Raw genomic sequence first — 26,671 nt, forward strand, 5'->3', positions numbered from 1 at the left:
ACTGTTTTCTTCAGCCTCGATGAGTCACCTAGATATAACCATAACTTCAAAAATAATGTGGCCAAAATCAACAACACACTCATCCAAGTTGTTCTGGGGGGCAAACAAATCCATTTTGTAATGGTTTTCTGGGTTGACAAATGCCCCTCTGGCCCACCCAAATTGGGCTCTCTCTCCCACCAGCCAGAAAATACCACTACCTGCTGCTACCTGTCGATCACATACGTCACCTGTCTCTGGTGAGCGCATGGGTACATTTTTCCACAGCAGCACTCCTGAAGTCATTATGCTGTATGTGGTATAAGTGTGTTTAAAGGGACAAAACAAGACACATTCAAGATTCAAGATTCAGTTTAGTTATAATAACTCGACCCGGAGTGTTCAACATGAATAAATATTAAAATGATTTCCTCCTGGTATGAACTCTCATCGCTGTTTGTAATCTTGCTAAGGTTGTGAGCCTTTTTTTGACGAGTCGTGGGTTCACTGTATGAACAGGAGGGGGGCCTGCAGTGTTGAGCAGTAAGGAGGAGGTGTTACTGCCAATCTGAACTGTCTGTTCATTTTCCATTTGCAGAGTGTACTCCTTCAGCCCAGGGTGTTAAGTTTTCCAATCAGTTTCATGGGGGAGATTGTATTGAATGCTGGGCTGGAATCAACAAACAGCATTCTGACGGAGGTGATGTTATTTTCAAGGTGTGTGAAGACTGGAGAGGAGTGGAAATGTTTCTAGCTCTCCTTTTTCTATCAGGAGCAGAATGTCTCATGCAATCCCATGATTGAACCACATTACATGTCCATTCTTCATTCTTTTGATGGTAAGATCACCAAGATTAGTTGTTTTAATTTAACATACTTTAACAATATATATTTTAACATTCACATATTACAGCAAAATATTACAACCAACAAATGTTTAAAGACAGACAGGCACAGAAAAACACACTTATAGGGTTAACTCACGACACCATCTGCCCGCTTGACTACAATGGGGTCTAGAGCCTTCAGCTGCTCTCTTTTTTGATTTTTTATAACTTGTTTTATTAGTTTTTATTGTTTTCCATTGTCTTGTTTGATTGTAATGATGTGTGATATGTGGCTGTTTGCTTGTTTTTTCTTCACTTGCTCTTGTAAGGTGTCCTTGAGTGCTTTGAAAGGCGCCTATAAATAAAATGGATTATTATTATTTACACAAATTCCTGACCAATTATCAGGAGTTGTTGTCAGATTTTAATTTGGGCAATTAAATAATGCCACTAAGAAACTGAGGAAAATTCCTGGCTTTTTTCACTGTTTTTCTGTTTCATAATTGACATACAATGGATTTCTTTCAAAAGAAACACTGAACACTCACGACACCGGGCCTATATTTTCACCATCTCTCACTGCTATTTCTACTGCATGAATAGCAGTGAGGTTTTCTATTTCTATTCCATTGTATCCATTGTATTTAACAATGCTGGATCCAAGTATTAACATGCAGTGCCCTTCAAAGCTGAAAATATATAACACATACAGTATTTTTCTGTTTTTCATGAGCAGAAAATCTGTTATTTAACATCATCTCTATCTGATGTTTGACACAGTGTTAATAAAAAGTTAAAATGGTTTTCAAACTTTGTATAATTGTGTATAAACACCTTGCTGATTACATGTGCTTTAGTTTCCTTATACTCCACATGTTCTGCAAACCATCTGCAGGGCATTAATGGTTGTCCAAACAGTGCCCTTTCACTGGACTTCATGGTGCCATAGAAACAGACCTTGAACTGTCTTTGTTATTCTTTCAAATGCAAATGTGCTTTCTCCCATTTCATTTTCTCCACATAAGATGGTCCAGCAGGTATGAATGCCTACCCTGCACCTATTTTCAAACATGTAGTTTGCTTCCTTTCATCGGCAGAGAGGCAGTGAACTTTCCGTATGCACACTATACAATAGGTGCAGAGATGATTCAAGCCTGTAAAGGTTGCAGTATGCAATGGCTGGAATGCTGGGGCCGGATGTATCATTGATATGTACACACGAAAACCATGCATATGCCTTTTCTCAGACAGAAATAAAGGAGGAATGTGTGGTGAGAATGTGTGTACCTCAGGCAAACTCCAGAGCATGCAAACACTCATTTTTCTAGAGGTGGCTGCAGTAGAGATAATGAGGTGGACATGAAACATAAGGTGAGTGACCTTAGAGGAAAACATTTATTTTTTAGGCTGTTTGTCAGTTTCCTTGATTGTTATTTTGCCGTCTACACAGCAATCAGTATGCTACTCAGAGGTGCAACTTGTTTTAAGCCCGTCTCCTGACATTAATTTAATCCCTGAATACTCATCTCTGTTCCTCACAATTATATATTTAGAGGGACATGAAACCCTTGCTGTCTGAGTTTTTTTTTTTTGTCTTTTGTACACTGCAGTTCTCAAGCTGAAATGCTCAGCCATGGTATTGACTGGTTGTTTTGCTCATTATGTCTTGTATAGTACAAAAAACACCATCTGGGCAGGTTAACAAGGTTAAAAATGTGTGTTTCATCGGAGAAGATATTTAAATTAAATTATTCACGAGTGATGAATTTATTCTTTAGATTTACTGTAAAGGCTGTTTCAGTGTGAGCTCTGCAGGGTAATTATTGATCATCCTATTGATAATGATGATTGAGATGTTGCCGCTGTGAATGTGTACAGGTACTGTAATGTGTTCCCGCTATAAATAGCCTCAACTGTGCGCACGCTAACAGCTGTTCCGATGTTGTTGGAGGACCTTGTAAATGAAACACAATCAGTTTTTTTTTTTCTTTGCCGTTCTTCTTATTTTCAGGTCAAATGAATGGTGGCGCAGGCACAAGTGCAGAATGTAAACTCATATTCAAGAGCCTTTTTCAACCATTTATGGACAATTGTATAGTTTGTGTACATGCACCAGCCTTCACAATGATCAACATTTATCTTCCTTTCTCCACTTGGACCAATAGAATGGACTCTCAGTTATAGAAAGCTTTACATGAAATCATGTGACTCATAAGCGCCTCTATGGAGGATAATCATGAACACTGCAGTGTCACCCAGCCTCTTTTCACTTCCAGTTTTTCTTTGCCAAGCATTTCCTTCTGTCTGTCTTTTGTCAAAAAAGACCATTATGTTTAAAAAAAAATAATGTGTGTGCATGTTTCTGTCTGTGTCTGTACACACAGCTTCAGTCATGAATTTACACAGAGTTTTATGCTTCAGGCCCCTGGTCTTTAAAAAACACAACAACGTAGACACTGTAGGACTGGTTGATGTGTACCTGAGGTATACGTAGAATAACATTCTGCCTTCCAATTCTATAACGTCCAATGTTGCAGTTCATCAAATGGTTATAATCAATCATTTTTCAACATGACATTTGGATATGTGGGCAATATGAAATAATGGAGGCGAACAAAAACAAAATTACATCAAATGAACTGTGACCTTGCTCTGATGGTCACCCCAGAAATGCACAGTGATGATGCTGAAAGCTTTGTTTTTAGCAAGACTTTTAACACTGATCCAAAATGTAAGTAACATATTTGGTCTGCATGCATTTTTACTGTCAACCCAGTTCACCAAAAACCTCTTCCAGTGCCTAAAAGCATAGGGAAAATATTAACTTGACAAAAGTGACAATATTTGCTGCTTTTAGACGCTTACAACAGCTTTGAAAATGTAACATACTGAATTTATTAATTAAAGATGTAATATGTAACATTTAAAATGTGATAAAAAGTATGAAAACCACTAGAATTTTGATGCGTTGTTAAGTTTTGCACTTATATTATCCAAATGTTTCCAACCATGTTTAAACACATAGAAAACTGAAAAAAAAAAAAATTCAAGGTAACAGTGTGTTTCATTTGGTTGCCTGTCGCTATAATTTCAGATGATAGGTGAAGGAGGAAGGCTGCAAACATGACTAAACATAATGCATGTCCTTGTCTGTAAAAAATCACATCAGCTATATTTTCACGTATCAACAATGGTGGTCGTTTAACAATGAAGACTACCATGAACTCCCATGATCCTGTGCTACTTCACGTTGTCATCAAACTACATTATCTGTCTTCATTGTTTTGACTGAGAGACCCCTAGCAGCAGAAAATATACAGGCTAGTCTGTGTCTACACTGCACATCATCTGATAGACTAAAGGCACCTTTAGATTGTGCAACAACAACAAACATGTAGGTCTATTAAATGTCACATTGTGTGAGATGCATAGGTGTAGTGCTGCCGGAGCGCCTCTCTGCCACTTTTTGTTCCCCAAGTTTAAAAAGTTCAAAGTTTGCATAATCCTGTTAAATGTTCAAATATTGAAGTTATAAATTGCTAAAACTACTTAATTGTGTGCCATGTTTTGAACAAAGGTTGGCATCTTCTCATAAGCAAAGCTGAACAGCTCTGCATGCGCAACTCGTTACATTATGTGACATGTACAGCATGTAACGAGCTGGGTACACTCTGTGTGCGAGGGCTGAGGGCCTGCATTTCACCGACCTACATGCTCAAAACAAGTCACCAAGAGTTACAGCACATGAACAGAAGCAGCAGCTGTGTTTAGGAACTGCATACATGCCAGTGCCTATCACACACGCAGGTGTACATACGTATGAGCACATTTAAGGTGCGCTCCGGTACTTAAACAAATCGCACTACACCCCTGGTGAAATGGGTTTAATAAAATCTTAGTCACAATCTATGTCAGACAGAAAATCAATGCGAAATTGAGATTGTTGACATTTGTCTCAGACATCCCAAAATCACACAATGTAAAGTAAAATTTAAAGTAACATTATGTAGAAATTGGCATTTTGTGCAATTTGGCACCCCTGACAGTTTCTGGGTGCGACACCACTGTCTTAACAACAAATATCAGGTCTGTAACAATTTGTCAGACGTAACGTCGGTGCTAACAACAAACAAAACTCTTTACGTCATAACAATGTAATGTGTTGAAAACTTGACACCATTATTACAAGACACTGTACCATCAATGACTTTGAAGCTGTTGTTTTAAGGTAGAAAAAAAAGTTACATAACGCTGCTTTAAGCAACTAAAAGACTATACAATCATACACTATACAGTCTCAGGAAAATAACTGAGTGTTCCCCCTCAATGGCCTATATCATTGTAAACATATGTGACTTCTAAATTCTAAATAAATAATCTGATAAAAACCATGTGTTTCTAAGTTTTCCCCTCTTCATATGCTTCACAGTGGTGCCTGACCAACTCTGCACCTTCACACACACGGTACGGGCAACTGTGGAGCAGTCTTTAGGAGTGTGTTGGTGGTGGCCGACCAGAGTAAGTCGCCACCTTGCTATAGTTAACTTTAAACAATGTGCATGACATTTTTATTGACTTCTACATTCAACTGCATAAAACGCATTTACAGTTATATCCAGACTGTATTTTGTTAGGTCCATTACTTCATGGTTGAATTTTGTGCATCAGCGCGGCCACAAATTGGTACTTAGAAGTCTTTTAACCAGCTTTCAATTATCCAGTATATAGTAGTCATCAGTGTTTCAGGAGTTGCTCTTGAGAAATTATTGTTTATTGTCCCTCCAACAGTGAACTGAAATATATGTGTACAGTCTATGGCACCGAGTAATATTGTCAAATGTGTCATTTGTGAGTGTATTTTTTTCCTTGTGCATATTATATAAATCCTCTGGCTTTATGTGAACTGAGGATAAAGAGAACATGCGCAGCAGGACGGGTTTCAAGCAGCCTGTGGATCGATTTGAACATGATTTCATTCTCAACATGTTCATTTACCCACTGAGACTCTGTGCCCGTGGGCAGAATGGTAAACCAAAGTTGTCAAGTCAAACTCTTTATGATGAGATCCTGTCAGAACTGAGAAACTTTGATGATGTTGCCTCACCATTCATGAAGGTGTGTGAAGGCTCCTGACAGAAAAGACGCAGACTGATTTAACAATTACACAGAAGATTGGCATCATATGAACTGTTTTTTTTTAAAAATATTGATAAAGTTATGTTATGTAACATGATGAATGAGTGCAGTTTGCATCAATTTGCAATCCATCCATTACATAAGCACACTGTTTTGTGTGTTTTCTGTTTTTTAAACTGATGACAGCGTCAGATCATCCACTAAATGGACTTTGTGTTGAGATTTTTTTCATCAACTGCTGTTTCCAAGAAGGTTAAGTTCACAGACAACAAACGAATATTTTAACATGAACAACTGGACAAACTGCATCAGCTGAGGGAGATCGTGCGATACGATCGAAAGCTGCAGAACAGCTGCTAAACGGACCTTGGGATGAGATTGTTTTGTCATTTTTTAAAGGGCTGAGGCCTCAATTCTTGACAAAAATGCACCCCAAAAATGAGTGTGACAAGCAGTGTCCTGAAAAGGCTGAATAAAACCACAGGGAAATCATTCCATGACCATTTCTTCAGTTTAAAGCCATCACAAAACCCATCTCTCGCTCTGCTGCTGTTAAAACCCTGCGTAGAGCCCAGCCACATTCGTCTGAGATTTTCAGATCTCCTGTTATGTTCGGAACATGAAGAAATCCTGAAGTAGGATTAAGAATCTCAAGTACAAAAATATCCCATCACTCTGTGGGGTCTGAGTCAGCTCACAGCGACGATGGGCTCCACTGAGAGGATGTCAGTTCTTCCTGTGAGGACCTGCCTGGCTGTGAAGAGCACATGTGTGTCTTTTAGGCTGCGGGACTGACCGGAAGAGGAATGACTCTGCTGCGATGAGCCGTGGCCCGGGTCAGACAAAGGGTGCCTCGGCCTCGAGGACTCGTGGTTGTCGGGCCAGGCAACTCTGTGACGAGGCGCGCTGGCAGCCACAGGACGGAGCTCTGGCTCCAACCCGACCACTGCCCTCCGTTTCCTCTGGCACATATCAAAGAGGAGCCTCAGCTCCTGGCGGAAGGTGGGGTTTAGACAGCAGTAGATAAAAGGGTTGTAGCAGGTGGAGCTCATAGCCAGCCAGTGAAAGCAGAAGTAAAGGGCGTTGGAGGAGTGGATGGCCTGGCTGGACAGCAGCACCACGTAGCAGTTGAGTGGGAACCAGCAGACAGCGAAAACCCCGACCACCAGGAGCAACATGGCCAACGTACGCCGGCGCTTTCTTCTCTGGGCGGCGTGCTGAGCTGTTGTGGTGTCACCGATGGCGTTATGACGCCACAGCCGGCAGGCCACTGTGGTGTAGGAGGCAGTGATGATGAGGAGTGGCAGCATGTAAAGTAATATGAAAGTCAGGAGGTCAATATACTGCCAGTAGACATCTGAGGGTTCTGGGAAGTCTGGGACACACAGGCTGCGCTCCTTTTCCTTACTAGTGAGGACATTTACAGTGGAGTGAAAGAAAGTGAACAGAACAGAGAAGAAACTGATTAATTGATTAATTGATTTCTTTTGGCCTATAAAATAGCAGAAAATAGAGAAATTGATGGTTATAGCTCAACTTGGACCCAACTAGGACTTCCAACAAAATTAGGAAATATGAATGCAGCACAAGTCGCACCAGAAATAGCCTAAAGTTATCAATGTTGAGCAAAGTAAAAACACATTTCAGCTTGATGAGGGTGACCAAATTAATACACAGTTGACACAAGGAGCTGGTAAAGAAAAACAGGCATTTACTATTACGGATTGTGGACCGTATTACATTTTGTGGGGCATGAACTAGCTTTGTGTGGGTCTGACTAATCCGACTTTACACCAGTGAGGGGTGTTAGATGCACATCTCTCTGTGGGAGTATTTGTTTGCCAAATGTTCAACTTTTGCAAAGTTTTTCTCCAGGCCCCCCAGTGTCAGCCCTGGATGAAAGCAGGGGGATTCCTGCCTCAGGACAAACCAGGTGGAGCCAAACTTCACACTGTGTTTTTGAACATCAAGACACTTGAATGATCTGTCCTGAGACAGTGTGTCACATTGCTGGGGGATGTGAACTCTTTCCACTCTGCCCTCATGCATGCACGGATTCTTTCAAAACTAGACAGTCCCTGAAGAATTGTTCCTGCTCCATACTGTAGCTGAACTGCAGGACAAGTTGACCTCAGATGACACTCATACTACTTTTCCACCAAAAAGGTGCGGGTCTACACAGTTTTTTTAAACGCGGGTCAATCCGCTAAGAATTGCCTATTGACCCCATTCCCACTTCCCTCAGGCAAGGCAGCTCGTTTGTGCTTTTTATCTGATGGTTATGTTGTGCGTCACTGACGTCACGTTTCACGTCACGAATGCGGCAGAAACAGTTGTCACAGAAGAGAAAACAACAATAGACCCATTGTGAAAGAAGCGTCACAAGCGAAACGGTTAATACATTTTTTGGAGCATCACAACCCCCACGAAATGACTCGTTTCACTATCATAATTTGAGCCATTCGATCCAATAACATTTGGAAAGTCTAAAAGAGACACAAATAAATCATTTTATCCCCCTTCAAGTTCATTCACACAAAAGTCCAATCTTAGTGGGTTTAAGTGGGATTTCTGACCAGTGGAAAAGGGGTATCAGACACATGTAATGATGGAGCGGTGACAGTTGGTGTTTTTGAACTATTATTAAAAACCAGTTTCACCCAAAAGCACCTGGACAAAACTACTGAGCATTTCCCAATGATCTGCAGGGATTTTAAATGCTGCTATTGGAAATGCCAAATCATCAATTCATGTCTCTGTGCTATCTGAAAGTAAAGAGAAACCAGCAAAGTTCTGGAAAGAAGGTCAAATCGTTAACACATAATTTTACCTCATCCTTACAGTGAAAGTGTTCAAGGTTCTACTATTATCTCAACAAGAAAGTGTTCATGTGACTCATTTCTTCAGGTTGTATAATTGAAAATGCCCTCCAGAATACTGAAGCATTTTACTAATCTCTAAGTGTTTAATACTCTCAGTTCTGTGGATGAATGAAAGCAAAAAGTATTTTTAGTCACACTGCGGTCATAAAGGTGGCCAGTCCAATGATCTGAATAAGAATCATTTTTAAATTATCATGACAAGCCAAAGTATTAGAGAAACCTTTTGTCCTGCTGGGGGTCATCAGAACCCTAAACCATTGGGCTGAGACCGTGCCCACTAAGTCAGAGGGGAAGGAGAAGGAACAGAAGCAGATCAGGAGAGCACTTAACCTGTAGTTACCAGAACTGGACCTTTGTCAAAACCTCTAAAAGATCCAGAGCAGACAGAGAAAAATGTAACATTGATCTTCAATAAACATCATATCCCGCTTCACTTCAAACCTACCAACATGCTGAGGCAGAAGCTTGTCCATCCTAAGGATAAAATACCCGGGCATAAAGTAACGTAGTTTACAAGTATTGACAGTGGACTGAAGAACTGAGTTTACAGTTCTAGTTAGGGTTTCTTAAGATAAGATGCATAATCTGAGATAGGACATAGCCAGAAGTTTAGTAATTGCTTCTGTAATAAGAAGAGAGGACATTCCATTCTTGAGAACCTTTATCTTCATCAACTGCAGGTCTTTCTCTTTTGCAAACCTCAATAAATATTATCAGACACTTCCAAGTGATCCGTCCTTGAAATGCACAAGTGTGCATCATGTTTACCTGTATGTCAAAGTCAGGAGCTTCTGGTAGATTGCATGTGGGAGGGAGAAGCAGCTCGCCATTATCCAGATAGCAGCGACCCAAACACCACCTTGTGCCGGTGACATGCGAGGTCTCAAAGGATGTAAAATCACCTGAAAACACGCGCACACACACACACACACACACACACACACACACACACACACACACACACAGAATCAATACATATACACGGTCTGTCCACAGGTTAAAGGTTACATTTTTTATACAATGTTTGACCATCGCAAATACGGAAATGACTCAAATCCAATTATAAATCCACCAGTGCCAAAGAAATAACATGCCTCGAGCTTTGAAGCAGAGTACTAACACCAGGTCATGTTATTCACTGATAGCTACGACCATTAGTCAACAACCATTTTTTTAACTGCAGTTTTATAACCTCTTGCTCATTTTGTCCGTGCACCTGTATCTGTTGTACAAAATGAAGAACTACCAACACAGGAAGGTCTACATATATTGTTGTACAGCGAGTGCTGCTTAATGATGACCACAAGTGTCAAATGGGAAACTTGTCACTGCTGCACCGACTGTATGACTCACTTGAGCACCTACTGAGCGAAAGGACAGAAGAAACTGATGGCTATTCCTTTGAATGAGAGAAGAAAATCCAACCTGTGCCATGAAGGGCATCGTGACTGGAGGTGTCTGATCAACCAATCAAGAGCAAACCTGATTGGACTAATTCAACTCTTGAAGACTGAATTCAAATGAGTTGAGCCTGGTCCTGCACCTGCTTGATTTGAATGAAAACCTGCAGCCACCCTTCCCTCAGTGGAACAGCTTCGACATTCCTGCAGCTGAGCTTTCAATCGCGGTCATGGTCCTGTTATTTCTGTGTCCTTTTATGTGTTTTCTGGGCTTTCATGGTGTCTTTCGTCCTGTCCTGCTCCTGCTTGTTTCATTCGCTGACGGGTGAAGCTTATCCAATTAATTCTTCAGTGGTTCTACACACCTGAGAGCCTCCCAGCAGGCGTCAATGGTGATAAAACATGTAGACTCACGAATCATTTAAGTATAAAAAATGGTTCAAAGTAATTTCCGCCAGCAGCAGAGGTCACAGCGGGCATCACAATTACCATTAACGATTTGACCAAAGGAAGTTCTGACACAGAGTTCAAAGTACAGCTGCTACTTCAGCTCCACTTTTAATGGTGCATCATGAACTAGAAAGCATTATGGAGTTGATTGAATATCTACACATCCAAAGGCAAAGCGCTGGCTTAAAGCCACCAACAATCACCCTTAACCCATTAGGCAGTATGTGATGTACATGCGTCTCGCCTCACCGTCTGTTCATTTTACAGATACAAACCAGTCAAATGTCTCCATCATGAGGTGCATGTAAATTGGTTGCTTCCCAAAATAGAAGTTTTTAGGGCTTTAGTACATTAGCAGCCGAAACGGAAACCCACAGAAAACCTCCCTCTTTGTATGAATTTTGCCTCTATTGTTCTGTTTCATTTGTTTGAATTGACTGTTTATGTTATGAAACATGGTTCGTGGGGGGTTACGGTATAAATGGGGAGCCAATTCAGCTCTCAGTAAAAGATTTGTTAAAGTTCAAACTTGAATTTAATGACATCATTGGGGATCTGTACAGCACAGACAGCAGGAGGGACATCTTTGGGGCACATAGACTCAATGGACATGACTGATTTAATGAAAGCCTCAGAGGAAAACATCACATCACCTGCACGGCTGTGTTATCCTTTCAAGGCCATCAAGCTGTATCCGTGTCAACTCATTGCTAATTGAATATTCCCTGTGGTGAGTGGAGGCTTTTGTGTTCATGACACAGCTTTGTCCCTCACCTTTAACTGTCAGTAAATGTCCGCCGGTGTGAGCTTTTTGGATTGTGTGTCCCAGGGTTTGACTTATAATCTGAGCTTTGTGGAAGTCTAACACGGGTCAACACAGGTTTATTTAATGACAGTTAATAAAAGTTTCATTCCATTTAGTGTAGAGGGGACTTTCTAGTGAGCCAACATGCAAAATAGCAGCACCTCGACTCTGTTTGACCTTAATGGAACAAAATCTTGATCAGTATCATTGCTAACACCTCTGTTTACCCTATTGCTTCATGTCAAAATGGCTGCTGTGAAAAAGGTCCATTACTCCTGCTTTTATCTGTGCATCAGGTCTGCAAGCTGTCTGCTCAGCCCACTGCCCATTCACTTGCCTGCCTCTGTTCTCCCTGACCGTCAGTTCAACCAATTACACTGAATTTGAACTGGCGCAAACCTTTGTCTGAGTCACGCTTTTGAGTATAAAATTATCTGCACATAACAGTTGCACCATGTATCGGTGAGTGTCAAGGACTCCCTTGCGAGAAAAAAAATCCAATTGAATAAAAATTGACTGAACAGAACTGAACACTTTATGTTCAGTTCTGTTCAGTTCAGTCATTATTATCCCAGATGGAAAACTTGTTTTTGCAGACAGGTGCACAAGATAAAAAACACGCAAATACAAAAACAATCGGTACAAGGGTGTTGTTGAAGGTCATTATATCGCTGTATCGTAGGCAACTGGACTTGTTTCAGTTCCTTGAAGATGTTTCACCTCTCATCCAAGAGGTTTCTTCAGTTCTAACTAACTGGAGGGGAGCTGCAGTCTTTTAAACTCTGTGTAGGAGACAACAACATCATCATTCCTTATGTCGTGGGAACATCTGAGAAACTCAGGAGGATCTTCAATAAACATTATTTTCCGGTTTACTTCAAACACACTGAGGCAGAAACTTGTCCATTCTAAGGACAAAGTACCCAGGCATAAACAGAGTAATGTAGTTTATGCTGTTCAATGCAGCCAGGACTGCACAGATTTGTACATCAGGGAGACAAAACAACCTCTCCATAAACAAATGGCACAACGCAGGAGGGCCAACTCCTCACGCGGTACTGAGTTCCCCAGACAGCTTAATAACCATTCACACCTGGCTTCACCTAGCCGTAACAATCCACATGAAGGCCGTTTGGGTCAACGACCCACAAGTGGCCCTAACGGCTCTGAAACTCGGAGCACACGCTGACCTTAACGACTCTGTAAGGACAATCCCACACAGAGTTTAAAAGCCTGCAACTCCTCTCCAGTTAGTCAGAGCTGAAGAGGCCTCTTCGATGAGAGGTGAAACATCTTCAAGAAACTGAAACAAGTCCAGTTGCCTACGATACAGCACTCAGAAGTAAAAAAAAATGTTTCCTGTACATTAAATATACACACAATAAGATAACAAAACAATCTCTTAAAATTCTACATTACATGTGCAGATTAAGCACGGTTATTGAGCAGGAAACAACAGAGTTTTTACTCCTATTGCACTCTAGTGTTGAATTACATCAGTATTGATTTGATGTGTAAGTAATCCGCTGAGGAGGTATTGAGTGTTGCAAACAACCCTAAAAGAAGACAATGCTGGTTGAAGGAGGAAAGACACGAGTGGCCATGGACCAGCTCTTATAGTGTTAAGAATCAAGACGAGCCAGGTCAGCTGCTGATAAAGCTCCAGGACAACTAGCTTCTAGATGGACATGGATGACATTGGAAACATCTCAGTTCCCTTGAATTGCATCCATGTTTATCTCACTTGCCTTTTTTCTTTGCGTCTTAGGCCCTCCCATAGAGGAGGCAAGCAGAGACGCACAGAAACCATGTGAGAAGAGATGATACGTTTCAAGAGAAATGAGACATCCGTTTGGCTTTCAAAAGACACGAGTGAATGACTTTTTTGTTGTTTTCTTTCATATTTCTGCAGGGTAGCTTAAATTGTTGGATAGGCATGCATGCGCATTTTGTTCCTGTTGAAGCCTGATCAGTCACAACCTAATTCATAGACTGCTGAGTCTATACTGTTTGTATGTATTGTATGATGTGTGATGACTGAATAAAAAATATTGCTACTTTACTTTCCTCTAAAGCGTGACGTGAAGCAACATCCGTTTCTGATGACAGCTGGATCAGCTGTGGAGATGTTTTATGAATTCATGTATGCACATGTGCGTAGTGATAATACTAATACAGGCGCATCAGTATTTTCTTTCAGTAGCCTGTTCACCAAACACCTACACATGAATAACAAGCTCTAATTAGACTTTACTGTGTGCTGTATCCTGTTCAGAGCCGCAGGAACCATTTCTACTCACAGAATGCAGAATGCAGAATGGTTTAATAACCAGGAATATGACTGCGGTGTCTATTGATTAGGATAAATGGCCGAAGGAAGATTACAATTATCCAACATCGGACCCGGCGCTCAGCAAGCGTCAGACTCACAAAGAAATGATAAGTGGAGCATTACAGAAAACTAAAGATAAATTTCCAGTGATGTTGTGATGTATCAGACCAGTCCAACAAGCTGCAGCATCCAATCAATAACTGATATCCAACGATGAGGGCTGTCGTTCGGTAAAAAGACCTCAGTGAAGGCTGCTCTCATGTGTCCCCTCTCACAGCTCCTCGGAGGTCCCTCCTCGCTCCTTGGTGCACAAATAGGAGCTGCAGGATGGCCTGCACGATGGTGGACCAGAACAAGTTTGTGGTGTTTAGTATATGCAAAATAAAACAGATAGCCGGAGAGCTTCTCTGTGCCTCAGTCTACGCGCTTTATTCATTCTCCTTCTCTCCCGCTTACAGCAACAACAACTGCAATGTCACACACATTCCTGCAGCGCCCTCTATGGTCAACTCTGCATTATAGCACGACACAACATTTCCCCTTTTCTTGAAGGAATTACTTTCACAGACTGATTAAATGAAGCATTTTTTTCAACAGTATTCTGTAACCAAACAAATGTTAACCGCCGTAAGTATCATAAATGAATAGCAGAATATTTTAAACTTAATAAGTATCACTTATTTTCTTCCACAGGATATGTAAGATTAAACAAATGTATATTCACCTTCTTTTTTCACATCATGTGATTTTAACTAAATTATATGCACTGTATGAAATGTTAAACCACTTGCAAACATAACATGTACTTTTCCCTTTAACTCTAGTGCTCAGCATCACATGAATTAACAGTAGCAAATCATTATAACAGTATAGAACCGTTATTTGCATCAGTCATAACTGTATCAACATTTCTATGTTTATATTTTAAAGGAACAGTATTAGAACATTTTCCTGATTATAAGAAACCATGTATCAGTGCTTCAATCATGTACTCTTTTATCTAACGTAACCTGTTAACCATTGGGGTGTATTTCTTGTTCTCTGACTTCTCCTTGGGCCAAGCTCTTGGACATTAGGCTGTGTGTTCTCAGGCACACTAAGCCCATCAAAAGTAGTGTCATTGTCCATACGAGTGGAGGTAAGAGCTCCTTTAGGGAAGGATGCCAGCTTGGACGCGTTCCATTTCCGACCATCACTGAGCAGGTAAGTGTTAGGTCCTACTTTCTTGATGACAGTCAAGGGTTCTGTGAATCTGGATGATCCCTTTGGAACATGATCAGGTCTCCGGACACGCACAGTATCATTTACTTGAAACATAGGTACTTTTGCACCGACCTTTCTGTCTGTGTACTCTTTGCTCTTTTGTTGCTTTTGTTTCACTGTCTTCTCCACTTGTGCGTGTGTCTTGATGTTGTGTGAAACAGGGAGTACATGTAGTTTTGTGCGCATCTTTCTGTGTCTCAGCAACTCAAATGGTGTAGCTCCTGTTGTAGCATGTTGTGTAGCACGATAGTTCTGTAAGAACTCTGTTACAGTTTGTTTCCATGGTCTGTGCATTTTGTCAGCTGTCTGTAAACACTCTTTAAGCACTCTGTTGAACCTCTCGATGGCTCCATTAGCTCTTGGATAATATACACTAGAGCGCAGGTGCTTTATCTCTCTCTCTCTCAGAAAATTGGCAAATGCATGGGAGGTGAACTGACAACCATTATCAGAAACTAGGTAGGAAGGATTTCCCTCACGGCTGAACACAGTGGTCAAAAACTGAATAACAACTTCAGCAGTGACAGTAGGGGCAAAGGCTACCTCAGGCCACTTACTATAGTAATCAATCAGAGTAATGGCAAAACGACAGTCCCAAGTAGCATGGTCAAAAGGACCTGTAATGTCAATCCCTACTTTTTCCCATGGTCCATTTGGAAGATCCACAGGTATGAGTGGTGCAGGTGTAGTTTTTGCAGTCTTATCAGTGTACTGGCATGACACACATGAAGCTATCATATTGTGCACATAATTGTCCATTTGTGGCCACCAATATAGCTCACGAAGTCTCTGCTTTGTACGTACCAGTCCTTGGTGTCCTTCATGTGCCAGATCTATCACTCTGGATCTGAGTGAAACAGGAACAACCAAGCGATCTGTGCCCCTCATGATGAGCGAGTTTTCAACGGCCAGTTCATCTCTCACATGGAAGTATGGAGCAAGGTCAGGCGTCACATTCTTCCGGCATTTGGGCCAGCCTGTCTGAATCTGACGTCTCAGCTGTGTCAGTTCAGGGCAAGTGTCACAGGCTGCAGTGAATTCTGGCAAGGAAACAGCATGTAAAGACTCGTGGAAGACAGCAGCAACCATGTCCGGTACCTCAGACGCATCTCCTGTAGTGGGAAGTGGAAGCCTGGAAAGACAGTCAGCTGTCACATTCAGTTTGCCTGGACGGTAAGTAACATCATACGTAAAACAAAGCAATCTGGCTGACCATCTGGCAATTCTCAATCCAGCACGACCAGTTCCTTTGGATGTGAGGAGAGATGTGAGTGCTTGGTGGTCAGTACGAAGCATGAAGTGACGTCCCCACAGGTAGGTTCTCCACTTCTCTACCGCCCAAACACATGCAAGAGCTTCACGTTCAATGGTAGAGTACTTTCTTTCAGCAGGGGAGAGAGTCCTGGAAGCAAAGGCAACAGTTCTTTCGGTGTTGTCTGGGTGGAGTTGAGTGAGCACAGCCCCCAGCCCATAGTCAGAAGCATCAGTGGTCACTTGAGTAGGCAGTTCAGGGTCATAAAGTGCCAGGGCAGGGCTGTCAAGTATCAGTCTTTTAAGTTCAGCAAAACTGGACTCAGCCTCAGCAGTCCAGGTGAACTTCAGGTCAGTAGAGTCTTTGAGTGTAGCACGTAATGGTTCAACAACAGTAGCAAAGTTGGGAATGAACTTACTGTACCACGCTGCGAGACCAAGAAAAGATCTCAGGGAGCCTGTGTCATGTGGGGCAGGCGCATGAGCCACTGCGCTGACTCGATCTTTATCAGGGTGAAGTCCATCTTTGGATATGGTGTGTCCTAGGAAAGACAAAGACGACTGCCTGAACTTACATTTACGCATGTTCAACTTGAGTCCCACCTCATTCAAGGCATGCAGCACCCTCCGTAGGTTGGCTTCGTGATCCTGCTGAGTGACACCGTAACATATGATATCATCAAGGTAAGCTTGTACGCCTGGGAGGCCAGACAGTATGGTAGACATCATTTTTTGGAAAGCTGACGGAGCTGAAGCGAGGCCAAATGGAACACGACAGAACCGGAAAAGGCCCTCGTGTGTGATAAATGCAGTAATATCACGACTATCTGGGTGGAGCAACATCTGGTGATATGCAGAGGCAAGGTCAATGGTGGAGAACATAGTAGCCCCACGCAGATTGGTGAGCAGTTCATCCATGTGTGGTAAGGGGTAGCAGTCACAAACAATTGATTTGTTTGGCTCTCTCAAGTCAACACACATACGAGGCTTTCCTCCACCTCGTCTCTGAGTGACAACGATGGGAGAGACCCATGGTGACGCATCAATGCGCTCGATGATGCCCCTGTCTTGTAGGTCCTTGATCTCCTCCGTAACATCCTGTCTTACTGAGAAAGGAAGCCTCCTCAGCTTCTGCTGAACTGGAATGGCATGCGGTTTCAGCTGTATTTTGTGCACAAATCCTTTCGCACATCCAACTTCTTGTACCTGAGCCTCTGGAGCAATCAGTGGTGGTGTAACTGGTACTGTTGGCTCAGGGTCAGGGGAGCCATTGGGTTTTGCAGCAGGAATTACTTTGTCACCCTCAATACACATATGCAGAGCAACAAACAGGTTTAACCCAAGCAAAGCAGCACCTGACTCAACCACCATAAATGAGCATTTAGCTGAATGTCCCTCATGAGTTACTGTTGCATGTAACTGTCCAATAACTTGTATTTTCTCTTTTGAGTATGTGCACAGGGTCACAGTAGGCTTAGCAAGTTCACATGTAGGAAAGAGGTTCTGGTATATGCTCACAGGAAGAATAGAAACAGATGAGCCTGTATCAACAATTAGCTCAACATCATGAGAATGTTCATTAGCATCAACATGTACAGTACAGAGAATCTTCTCCTGCACAGCATCATTCATGTAAAGCACAGTCAGTTCGTTTATCAGTACCTCACGCACCTCTTTTTGGCCAGACCGACAAACTTTAGCAAAATGTCCCACTTTACCACAGGAGTTGCATGTGGCTTTGGTCGCAGGACATGATGGCTTATTAGCCAAGTGGCTGGTAGATCCACAGCGGTAGCAGGAGCGACGTTTACCGGCGTTTGGAGCTGTAGCAGGCGCGGTCCTCGGGGCCAGCTTCTTCTTGTCCCGCGGCCGGCTGTTCCGCGTCTGTGAATGTATGGCTCTCACCGGTGTAGCGGCGGCAGCAGCAGCAGTGTTGTCAGAAAGGACGTCGGCGTTGCGTATTCCGGTCTCGATCTGCAGGGCTAATGTAGTAGCCTTAGCCAGGTTCAGGTCCGATTCCAGCAGCAATCTGTCCCGTATGCGTGTATTGGCAACACGCTCTATCAGTTGGTCACGAAGCATCTGCTCCTCCATATCACCAAACTCACAGGCAGCAGCGAGTTGGCGTAGTGCAGCCAGAAACTCGTTTACCGTCTCATCCGGTCTCTGTGCTCTCTGACGAAACTTGTGACGTTCCGCTATAACGTTGACTTTGGGAACGAAGTGTTTTTTCAGTCCTTCCACAGCTGCAGCGTAAGTATCACCTGTATCCGGCAAAGCATAAAACAGTCTCTGTCCCTCTGTGCCAAGGGCATGGAGAAGAACGGCGCGTTTTCTAGCATCAGGCCAGCTATCCCCCGTAGCATCGATAACTAGCATGTAGTTCTCAAACATCTTCAACCAGGTAGTAAAAGCAATAGCAGGTTCGCCTGGGCACGGCATGAAAGGTGCAGGCAAAGGTACGGAAACGGCCATCCTCGTCGCCAAAATGTGGTGTTTAGTATATGCAAAATAAAACAGATAGCCGGAGAGCTTCTCTGTGCCTCAGTCTACGCGCTTTATTCATTCTCCTTCTCTCCCGCTTACAGCAACAACAACTGCAATGTCACACACATTCCTGCAGCGCCCTCTATGGTCAACTCTGCATTATAGCACGACACAACAAAGTTGTGGTTCAAATGTGGATTGAGGAGCAAGGAAATATCATAAGGGAATTGAGATGTACCCCTCGTCTTGTCAACACTCAAATAACATAGTGTTTGTAGCAAAAATCTCACAATACAATGCTTTTCTTCAGCTCCTGAGCTAACAGTCATGCACAACACAACACCTGCAGCTGTTAGGCACAATTATGAGTCATGAGAGTCTGAAATCTAGGTTTACAACTGACTGCAGAGTGCACTATGAGGGCTTATCATGGAGAGAATTTCTGCTGGTGATAATGAATGTTTTGCACTGGGAGACTTCACATTTCTTGTATTTCATGTAGAGAAAAATCAATCAGTGAGTGAGCAATTTCAGACGCAACAGGATTACAGCTTAAAACACACATAGTGTTCTCAAGTATTTTACTTTACTACTTTAGTCTTTCTGTAACCACAGGTGAGAGGAGGGGAGGAGGGAAGTCTGTTTGGCTCAAGATTTCACTGTAAGCTTCAGAAGTCAATCTGAAGTTGGAAAAATATTCTCTTTTACTTGCACCAAAAAGGTCACTACCATAAAGAACTTCCAAAAATGTAAATGTCTTTAACTTGTCTGGATCAGTCATCTAACTGGACAAATATTCTGAGAGGGTTTTCAAACTGTAAGGAGAGTTGTTACTTACACTGTCTGGCCATATTTTAATGCACAAGACCACATTTTTAGTATAAAGATTTAGAGCATCTTAGTAAAACCAGACCATGTTGTTTAAGAGATCTAACATCCTCTTCTCTCAGAATACAGATTTACTTTAATCAGGTGCAGCAGGCTCCAGTTCTCATTTCATTTCATAAGCAACATAATTGAAAAATAATTTTAAGCTGCCTGTCAGCTGCTCAGACACCAAACACCTTGTTTTTAGTCTTTATTAAGTTTGCAGGTTGAATTTCCCCGCCGTGGATTAATGAATTAGTTATTCTTCTTCTTTTTCTTCCTCTCGTCCTTCTCATTGTTGTTCTTCCTCTTATCCTTTTTCTTCTACTTCTCCTCATTCTTCTTCTTGGTATTGTTCTTCTTCTTCTCCTCCTCCTTCTTCTTCCCCTCCCTCCTCTTCTTCTTGTCCTTTTTCTTGTGATTGTTCTTTGTCTCCTCCTCCTTATCCTCCTTCCTCTTCTTTTTCAGTGTTTGCACTTTAAAATGTCCGCTATACAGTAATATAATCTTATTCTGTCGTGAGGTCGAGGAAGTCACCAGAAAAAAAAAAGTTATTGTCGACTTTGTCAACGCCGACACTTTCACTCGTCTGCATTATGTGTTGCTTTTTTCCTTGTCATGCCTGTGCTGCTGGTAATAATGCCACAACGTCTGCAGCTTTCTCCTGTTCTGTGATTTTTCAAGCATACCGGATGAGAAACTGCATCTCACACAGTTCATCTAACACCACTTATTTCTTTATCTTCCCATGCACACTGCAAGATAAGGACTGAGTCTCAAATCACAAAAAGCATTATTGAATGTCTGAGTGCCTTCAGAAGACGAGATGTGCTCCCCCCTGTAGCCTGACATTTTGAAGAAGCTTGTTACTCGATGTCTGTCCACTACATCTTTTGTTACTATTCAAAGGAATAGTAGAGTCGAGAAGATCGAACATAGATGGACTTTTTTAATCTTAAAATGTAATAATGGTCACCGTGAAGCAATTTCCCCTCTGGGATGAATAAAGTATCTCTGATTCTGATTCTGAAGAGGTGGTCCTCTAGTCTATTTAATAGATAATATTATTGTCACACAAAACTTGTCATATTTGCCTCAGAATACAGCTCCAACAGTGCCAAGGGTCTAACTTTAAAAGGAAACAAAGAGGAACACAAAATAATAGACACAGCTTGAAATCTGTTTATTTATCTTGTGTTTTAAACGTTTAGAACAAAGTCGGCTTCTATGTACATAATAAACAGTAATTAAGCATGAGATTTGTGAGAGATTGTTCTGTGTCATGAAGGCAGAAGGAAATTTTTTCTGTTAATCTCGCTCTCAGCAGGGCAGCATAAAAAATATCATTTTAATAACTGGAAGCCTTGTAGCTTGGTTGATTGCAATATTTTTTAGAGGAGTCTCACATACAAATTAAACAGACTGCGTTAAGATGAGAAATACTGTCAGACTGCAAATTAAAGTTTAATTCTTTAATCTACTTTCAAAAACACATTAACTTGGGATGTTTCTTTGTCATTTGGCGCTGTATTGACTTCATCCAACTCACTTATATTTATTAGTTCCACCTTTACAAAGACCACACGTGACAACAATACAGTTTTTCCAGTGGCTCCCTCCCTGCTCCACAAGATAAATCTGAGGGACTGTAGGACGATTGATGCCAGAGGGAAGACAAACCTCTACTTACTACACTAGCTCGGACCTTTATTCATTTGCAGTAAAAATGAAACTCTTTGTATCACAAACAACAACCAGTTCTAACCCTGAGTACAACTTTCAGGTACTTTACTTGAGGACCTTGATTTTCTGCTACTTTATACTTCCTCTCCAATAGAAAAGACTTCTCTACGATCTCTGTCAACTGAGCTACTGGGGCACCTCTGATATTTTATTTGTTAATGTGTCTGAATAATCCCATGAGGGACAAGTCATGTACATGACCAGACATGAAAGTCAAATATTTATTCATACATTAATTAATTCATGCCATGACTTCACAGCGTATTGTTCAGCACATCACACAGTCAAGTGGTATCAAACTATGAGGAGGACAGAAGAGCATCGTTGCTTCATCTCACACAAACCTGTCGACGGTCCAGTGCGATGGCGGTGAGGGTGAGAGTGGAGACGTGCAGGGAGCAGTACTGAACGAAGCGACTGATGTGACACATCGTCCTCCCAAACACCCAGGTGCTGTTCACAAAGCGGACCTGAGGGAGCACACACACGCAGTACACCTGTTCATCCATCCATCAAGATATGACATTAACTGACACTGTCAAGTTCAGGCGTGTGGTTAATTAAATTTGAAATCAAATTAATCAATAATTGGAAATACAAATATGCTTTCAAAGAAAGTCAGCCAGGGCACGGATGGATAGATACAGATTATTAATAAAGATTAGGCTGTTAATTCACTGATATCAATCTCTCTCTCTTCCTCTCTCTCTCTGTCTTTCTCTCTCTCTCTCACACACACACACACACACACACACACACACACACACACACACACACACACACACACTGGGAGAGAGGGGGGGGAGAAATTCCCTCTTTAAGAAGACAGAAATGGCGCCATCTTCTGGGGTCCACAGTCTTCAAACTACATTATATTATACTGTAACCTGCACAACACTTCATTCTTCAAGCAGTGGCGGTATGGACAAAATCTCTGAAGGTGCACTGAACAAAGTTGGAAAACTGGAACAAAATACACTCTTTTGTTATTATTTTGTATTTATTATTATTTCATGATGATGATTTTAAAGGTGCATAATGTAGTTTTGAGGAAGACATTTTAAATCAAAGAGAAAGATCTTCATGGACTTCATAGATTGTTTTTTTTTTTATGCCCAGACAAACTAAATAAACAAACTCTCTTCATTTCCACAAACAAACTGACCTTAAAGGACAACACAGTTTCATGCTGTTTTACTTTGTTTATATGTGGCGGACCCTGCCACCTTTCTAGCTTCAAACAGTGTGCTGGGGACCTTATTTTCCTCTGAGAACAGCTTGTTTATTCAGTTATTGAAAAAAATATGAATAAAAGAACTATAATATATATGACATATTTCTGAGTTGGTATTATTACCTCATTAATAATGTAAATATTAAAATTCTGAGTTTGAATTTCTTCTCCAAAACTACAAAATGCCTCTTGAAGGGAATATGTTTTATTTAAACATGTCACTCAATGTCACCAGCCCTCAAAAATCCACAACAAGTGGGAACAGTTTGTCTACTTTGTTTCTAATTAATTGGCCTAAGAGTGAATGAACACACACACACTTATACAGGTGTTGTACACCTGTGAAGTGAAGGTGAGAGGGGGTCTTACCAAGGTAAAGGGCGTGTTGAGCACAGTGATGAAGATATCAGCCACAGCCAGGTTCATGATGAACAAGCTGGTGGCGGACTGGGTGCGCTTGTTCTTCACCACCACATGGCACACCAGAGTGTTTCCGAACAGAGAGATCACGATGATCAGAGAGTACGCGGCCACCAGCAGCGCCTTCAGGCTCCCGTCCTCAGACTCCCCGCCGCGCCGCTTCTTACTGGCCAGAGAGCGCCAGTCCTCCAGCATCCCATCGTCAAAGTCCAGGAGGAAAAACCTGGAGGTCCGGTTATCCAGCTGCCCCGACGCGTTCAGTAAATGCTCCGTGTAGGAAAACATCCCGTCTCTCAGAAGTGAGGAGTCGTTGAGTGTGTGTCCCGGGCTGCCCATCCACAGCACCACAGGTAACCAAACACACACGGCTCTCATCCCACCGCTGCTGCTGCTGCTGCTGCTGCTGCTGCTGCTTCACTTCCCTCCTCTGGGGATAATCTGTGACACTGTCAGCTCAACTGGTGCGATGTGGAGATGCTGAAGCATGTGAGCAACAGGTTGTGTGATGCCACCAGACCGGGGTTTATACAGCTGGGGCGTGCGTGTGCGCGTGAGTTAGAGGTAAAGAGGGGGGGGGGGCGGCAGAGAGAGAGGGAGACTGACAGGGTGGGTGGAGAGGGAGGGAGGGGGGGCAGAGAGAGAGAGAGGGACAGAGAGAGAGAGAGAGAGAGAGAGAGAGAGAGGGAGAGAGAGGGGGGAGAGAGAGAGAGGGAGACTGACAGGGTGGGTGGAGAGGGAGGGAGAGGGGGCAGAGAGAGAGGGAGAGAGAGAGGGACAGAGAGAGAGAGAGAGAGAGAGAGAGAGAGAGAGAGAGAGAGAGGGAGACAGAGAGAGAGGGAGGGAGGGAGGGAGATTGACAGAGAGAGAGGGAGACTGACAGGGTGGGTGGAGAGGGAGGGAGAGGGACAGAGAGAGAGAGAGAGAGAGAGAGAGAGAGAGGGAGGGGAGAGAGGGGGGAGGGAGGGAGGGAGGGAATGAGAGAGGGACTGACAGAGAGAGAGGGAGAGAGAGAGACTTTGGACTTTTAACCACCTTTATCAAAACATGTCTGGGTACTCCTCACAGCACTATGCAGGACACTGTACACCCCCTCTACACACACACACAAAATAAAATCCTCCTGTTACAGAACCTTTTCATAAACAGATAATCAGTTCAGTCTCCCTCAAGCTACAAACAGCCCCGTCTACACACCACACCTTCTGAACCACATCAACGTCATTAACAAAAGAATAATACTCAAACTCAGCCCGAAGACGCGCAGAGACCAGCCCCTTAAACAGTAACTCAGGGTCCACCAGCCCTAAACCCTGCAACCTGTTACGCCTCGTTAGCCGAGTAGCCAGTTTAGCCTGGCTAAACAGAAAATTCATTAGAAGATCTCTGTGCTTGATCCGAGCTGAATACCTGGGCCCCAGTATGTAAAGCCCCTTGGAGAACACCACTCCCATCTCCCCACAGACAGCAGAGAGTAAAGCCAGCAAACGGTGACATTCAACAAACACATGATGTACAGACTTAGGAACGTTACAGAACACACAGCCCTCCCCCACATTACGATCCACTTTAGACCGACACTTATTTGTTGCCAGGGCCCCATGTAACACCTGCCACTGCAGATCCCCTGACCTGTTAGGCAGGGAGAGGGGAGAGAGAGAGGGGAGAGACAGAGAGGGAGAGAAAAAGAGACAGAGAGGGAGAAAGAGAACATATGAAGTAAAAGTTGATTGCACAGTGTAATGGCTATAGAATAATGGCACCATCTGCATCTACACTGCATCCCTGTTTTTGCCGTTGCTGTTCTGTCTGCCAGCAGGCAAAACATCTCCATGAAATCTCCATGAAAATGAAGGCCGTCCATTTGTATCTGCTTTCACATATCCATCACAGACTAAATGAATGAATAAACTCACGTTTTGTCCTGTGTTTAATGTGTGATTTTATTGTTGTTGTAATCGTTATCGTAATCGTTATACCTTAAATCCGATGCACATAACAAAATGATTTTTGGAAAAGTAAATTTTTTATAAGTTTATAAAGTAGAAAGTAATGCAGCTGGCGCCCTTCTTATGTCCACCACTGACACACTTGCATATTTTTATCTTCCCCTCCTTTGTTGTTTGTTTCTGGCGTGCACACTTCAGATAAAAGTTACCTGGAGTTCAGTGAGTCCAGGTAAGGATTGAAATTGAGACAGAAACCTGTGTGATAGCTCGGGTTATCTGGCAGGGTTTAAGCAGAGCAGTGTGACTGAATGTTTTCCACACAGTGGGGTGGCTGTTTTAAAAGTCAGATATACTTCCATCTCATGAGAATCTGCTGGCATTCAGGCACAGGACAATCAACTTTTGACAAAACAGTGTGTGTGTGTGTGTGTGTGTGTGTGTGTGTGTGTGTGTGTGTGTGTGTGTGTGTGTGTGTGTGTGTGTGTGTGTGTTTGGATGTATTTGTGAGCTCAGATAGACTAGACCCTGTCCTTGGTGTGTGTCTCTCTGTAACTGAGTTGCCCAAGGCAAGTACAGCCAATTCCTTCAGCCTGAGGCAGACGTGCATTACACTCAGTTTAATTAAGATTGTGGGAGTCCAGTCGTTACTGGATGTGAATGGAAATTAATTCAGGCCATGCATAGAAAGTAAGAGGAAAAGCTTGTACTCGATTTAGCATGTGTTAATACGTGAGCACCTTTCGCAAACCAACTACACAAGCTTCGATTAATTGATTTACAGTGTTACATAATTCCACACCGTCCAAGGTAAAGTTAATTGACTTGAAGTTAATTGCAAGTTGTAATGCCTTTATGCTATACGAGAAAAACTATTTTTCATGGAGGGTTAGGGGTTGATGATGAGACATCTCACTTCACTGATATCACTGATCCTTGATATATTTCTGTTACTTCTTTGTAAAAGCCGAAGAGAACTTGGCTCAGAAATGTAACCTTCTTCAGTTTCCAAAAGAAGTAGACTTCTCTGTAGAGCCTTTTCTGGGCTTTTATTTACCAGGTTGGTGATGGAACCTAATCTGCTCCACTGATGTAGACAGGGGTTTGTGTCTTTGCCTCCTTTTTTTCTAAAATCAACAATCAGTTCCTTGGTTTTGCTGATGTTGAACAGTAGATTGTTTTCTGTGCACCACTCTGCAAGAATGCTGATTTCCTCTCAATACGAACTCTCATCGTTGTTTGTAATGCGGCCGATGGTGGTGGTGGAGCACACAACCCTTGGAGGTTCCAGTGTCGAGCACTAACATAGTATTAAGTTTTCCAATCAGCTTCCTGGGTGAGATTATATTGAATGTTGAGCTGAAGTCCACAAACAGTATTCTCGATGTAGCCGTTCTTATTCTCTAGGTGTGTGAAGACTGAGTGGTGGCAGTGGATATGGCATCCTGTGGATCTGTAGCTCAAGGCTGGCTCAGATGTTGCCTTTATCACCAGCATGGTGAAACAGTTTCTTAAAGCCCTTCATCAACATGGTGATCACCTTATATAATTCCAGTAATATGATACAAAACATGTGTATAGATTCACTATACAAACGTATAGGCTAGCGACGGGTAAACCTTGACATAACAGAGCTAATCAATCCCTTCTTC

General features: G+C 42.4%; 1 protein-coding gene across 1 annotated transcript; it reads right to left on the reverse strand.

Moving 5' to 3' along the window:
• Positions 1-6,631: 6,631 nt before the first annotated feature.
• Positions 6,632-23,271, reverse strand: LOC141006790 (G-protein coupled receptor 83-like). Its single transcript, XM_073479030.1, has 5 exons — positions 23,026-23,271; positions 21,767-21,892; positions 9,593-9,726; positions 6,762-7,349; positions 6,632-6,692 (listed from the first exon to the last, which is right to left on the reverse strand). Exons 1-5 carry the CDS (start codon positions 23,269-23,271, stop codon positions 6,632-6,634), a joined length of 1,155 nt encoding a protein of 384 aa, XP_073335131.1.
• Between the last annotated feature and the right edge of the window lie 3,400 nt (positions 23,272-26,671).

The sequence above is a fragment of the Pagrus major genome, chromosome 1, assembly GCF_040436345.1.
Source record: "Pagrus major chromosome 1, Pma_NU_1.0".
Lineage (NCBI taxonomy): Eukaryota > Metazoa > Chordata > Actinopteri > Spariformes > Sparidae > Pagrus > Pagrus major.

Excerpts from the sequence above, each read along its gene's own strand:
- LOC141006790 (XM_073479030.1), bottom strand. The coding sequence starts at position 23,271 with ATGCTGGAGGACTGGCGCTCTCTGGCCAGTAAGAAGCGGCGCGGCGGG. Across the intron at positions 9,727-21,766 it reads TCGCACTGGACCGTCGACAG|GTGATTTTACATCCTTTGAG; the intron begins GTTTGTGTGAGA and ends GCGTGTTTTCAG. Across the intron at positions 6,693-6,761 it reads GACCCGGGCCACGGCTCATC|GCAGGTCCTCACAGGAAGAA; the intron begins GCAGCAGAGTCA and ends CTTCACAGCCAG.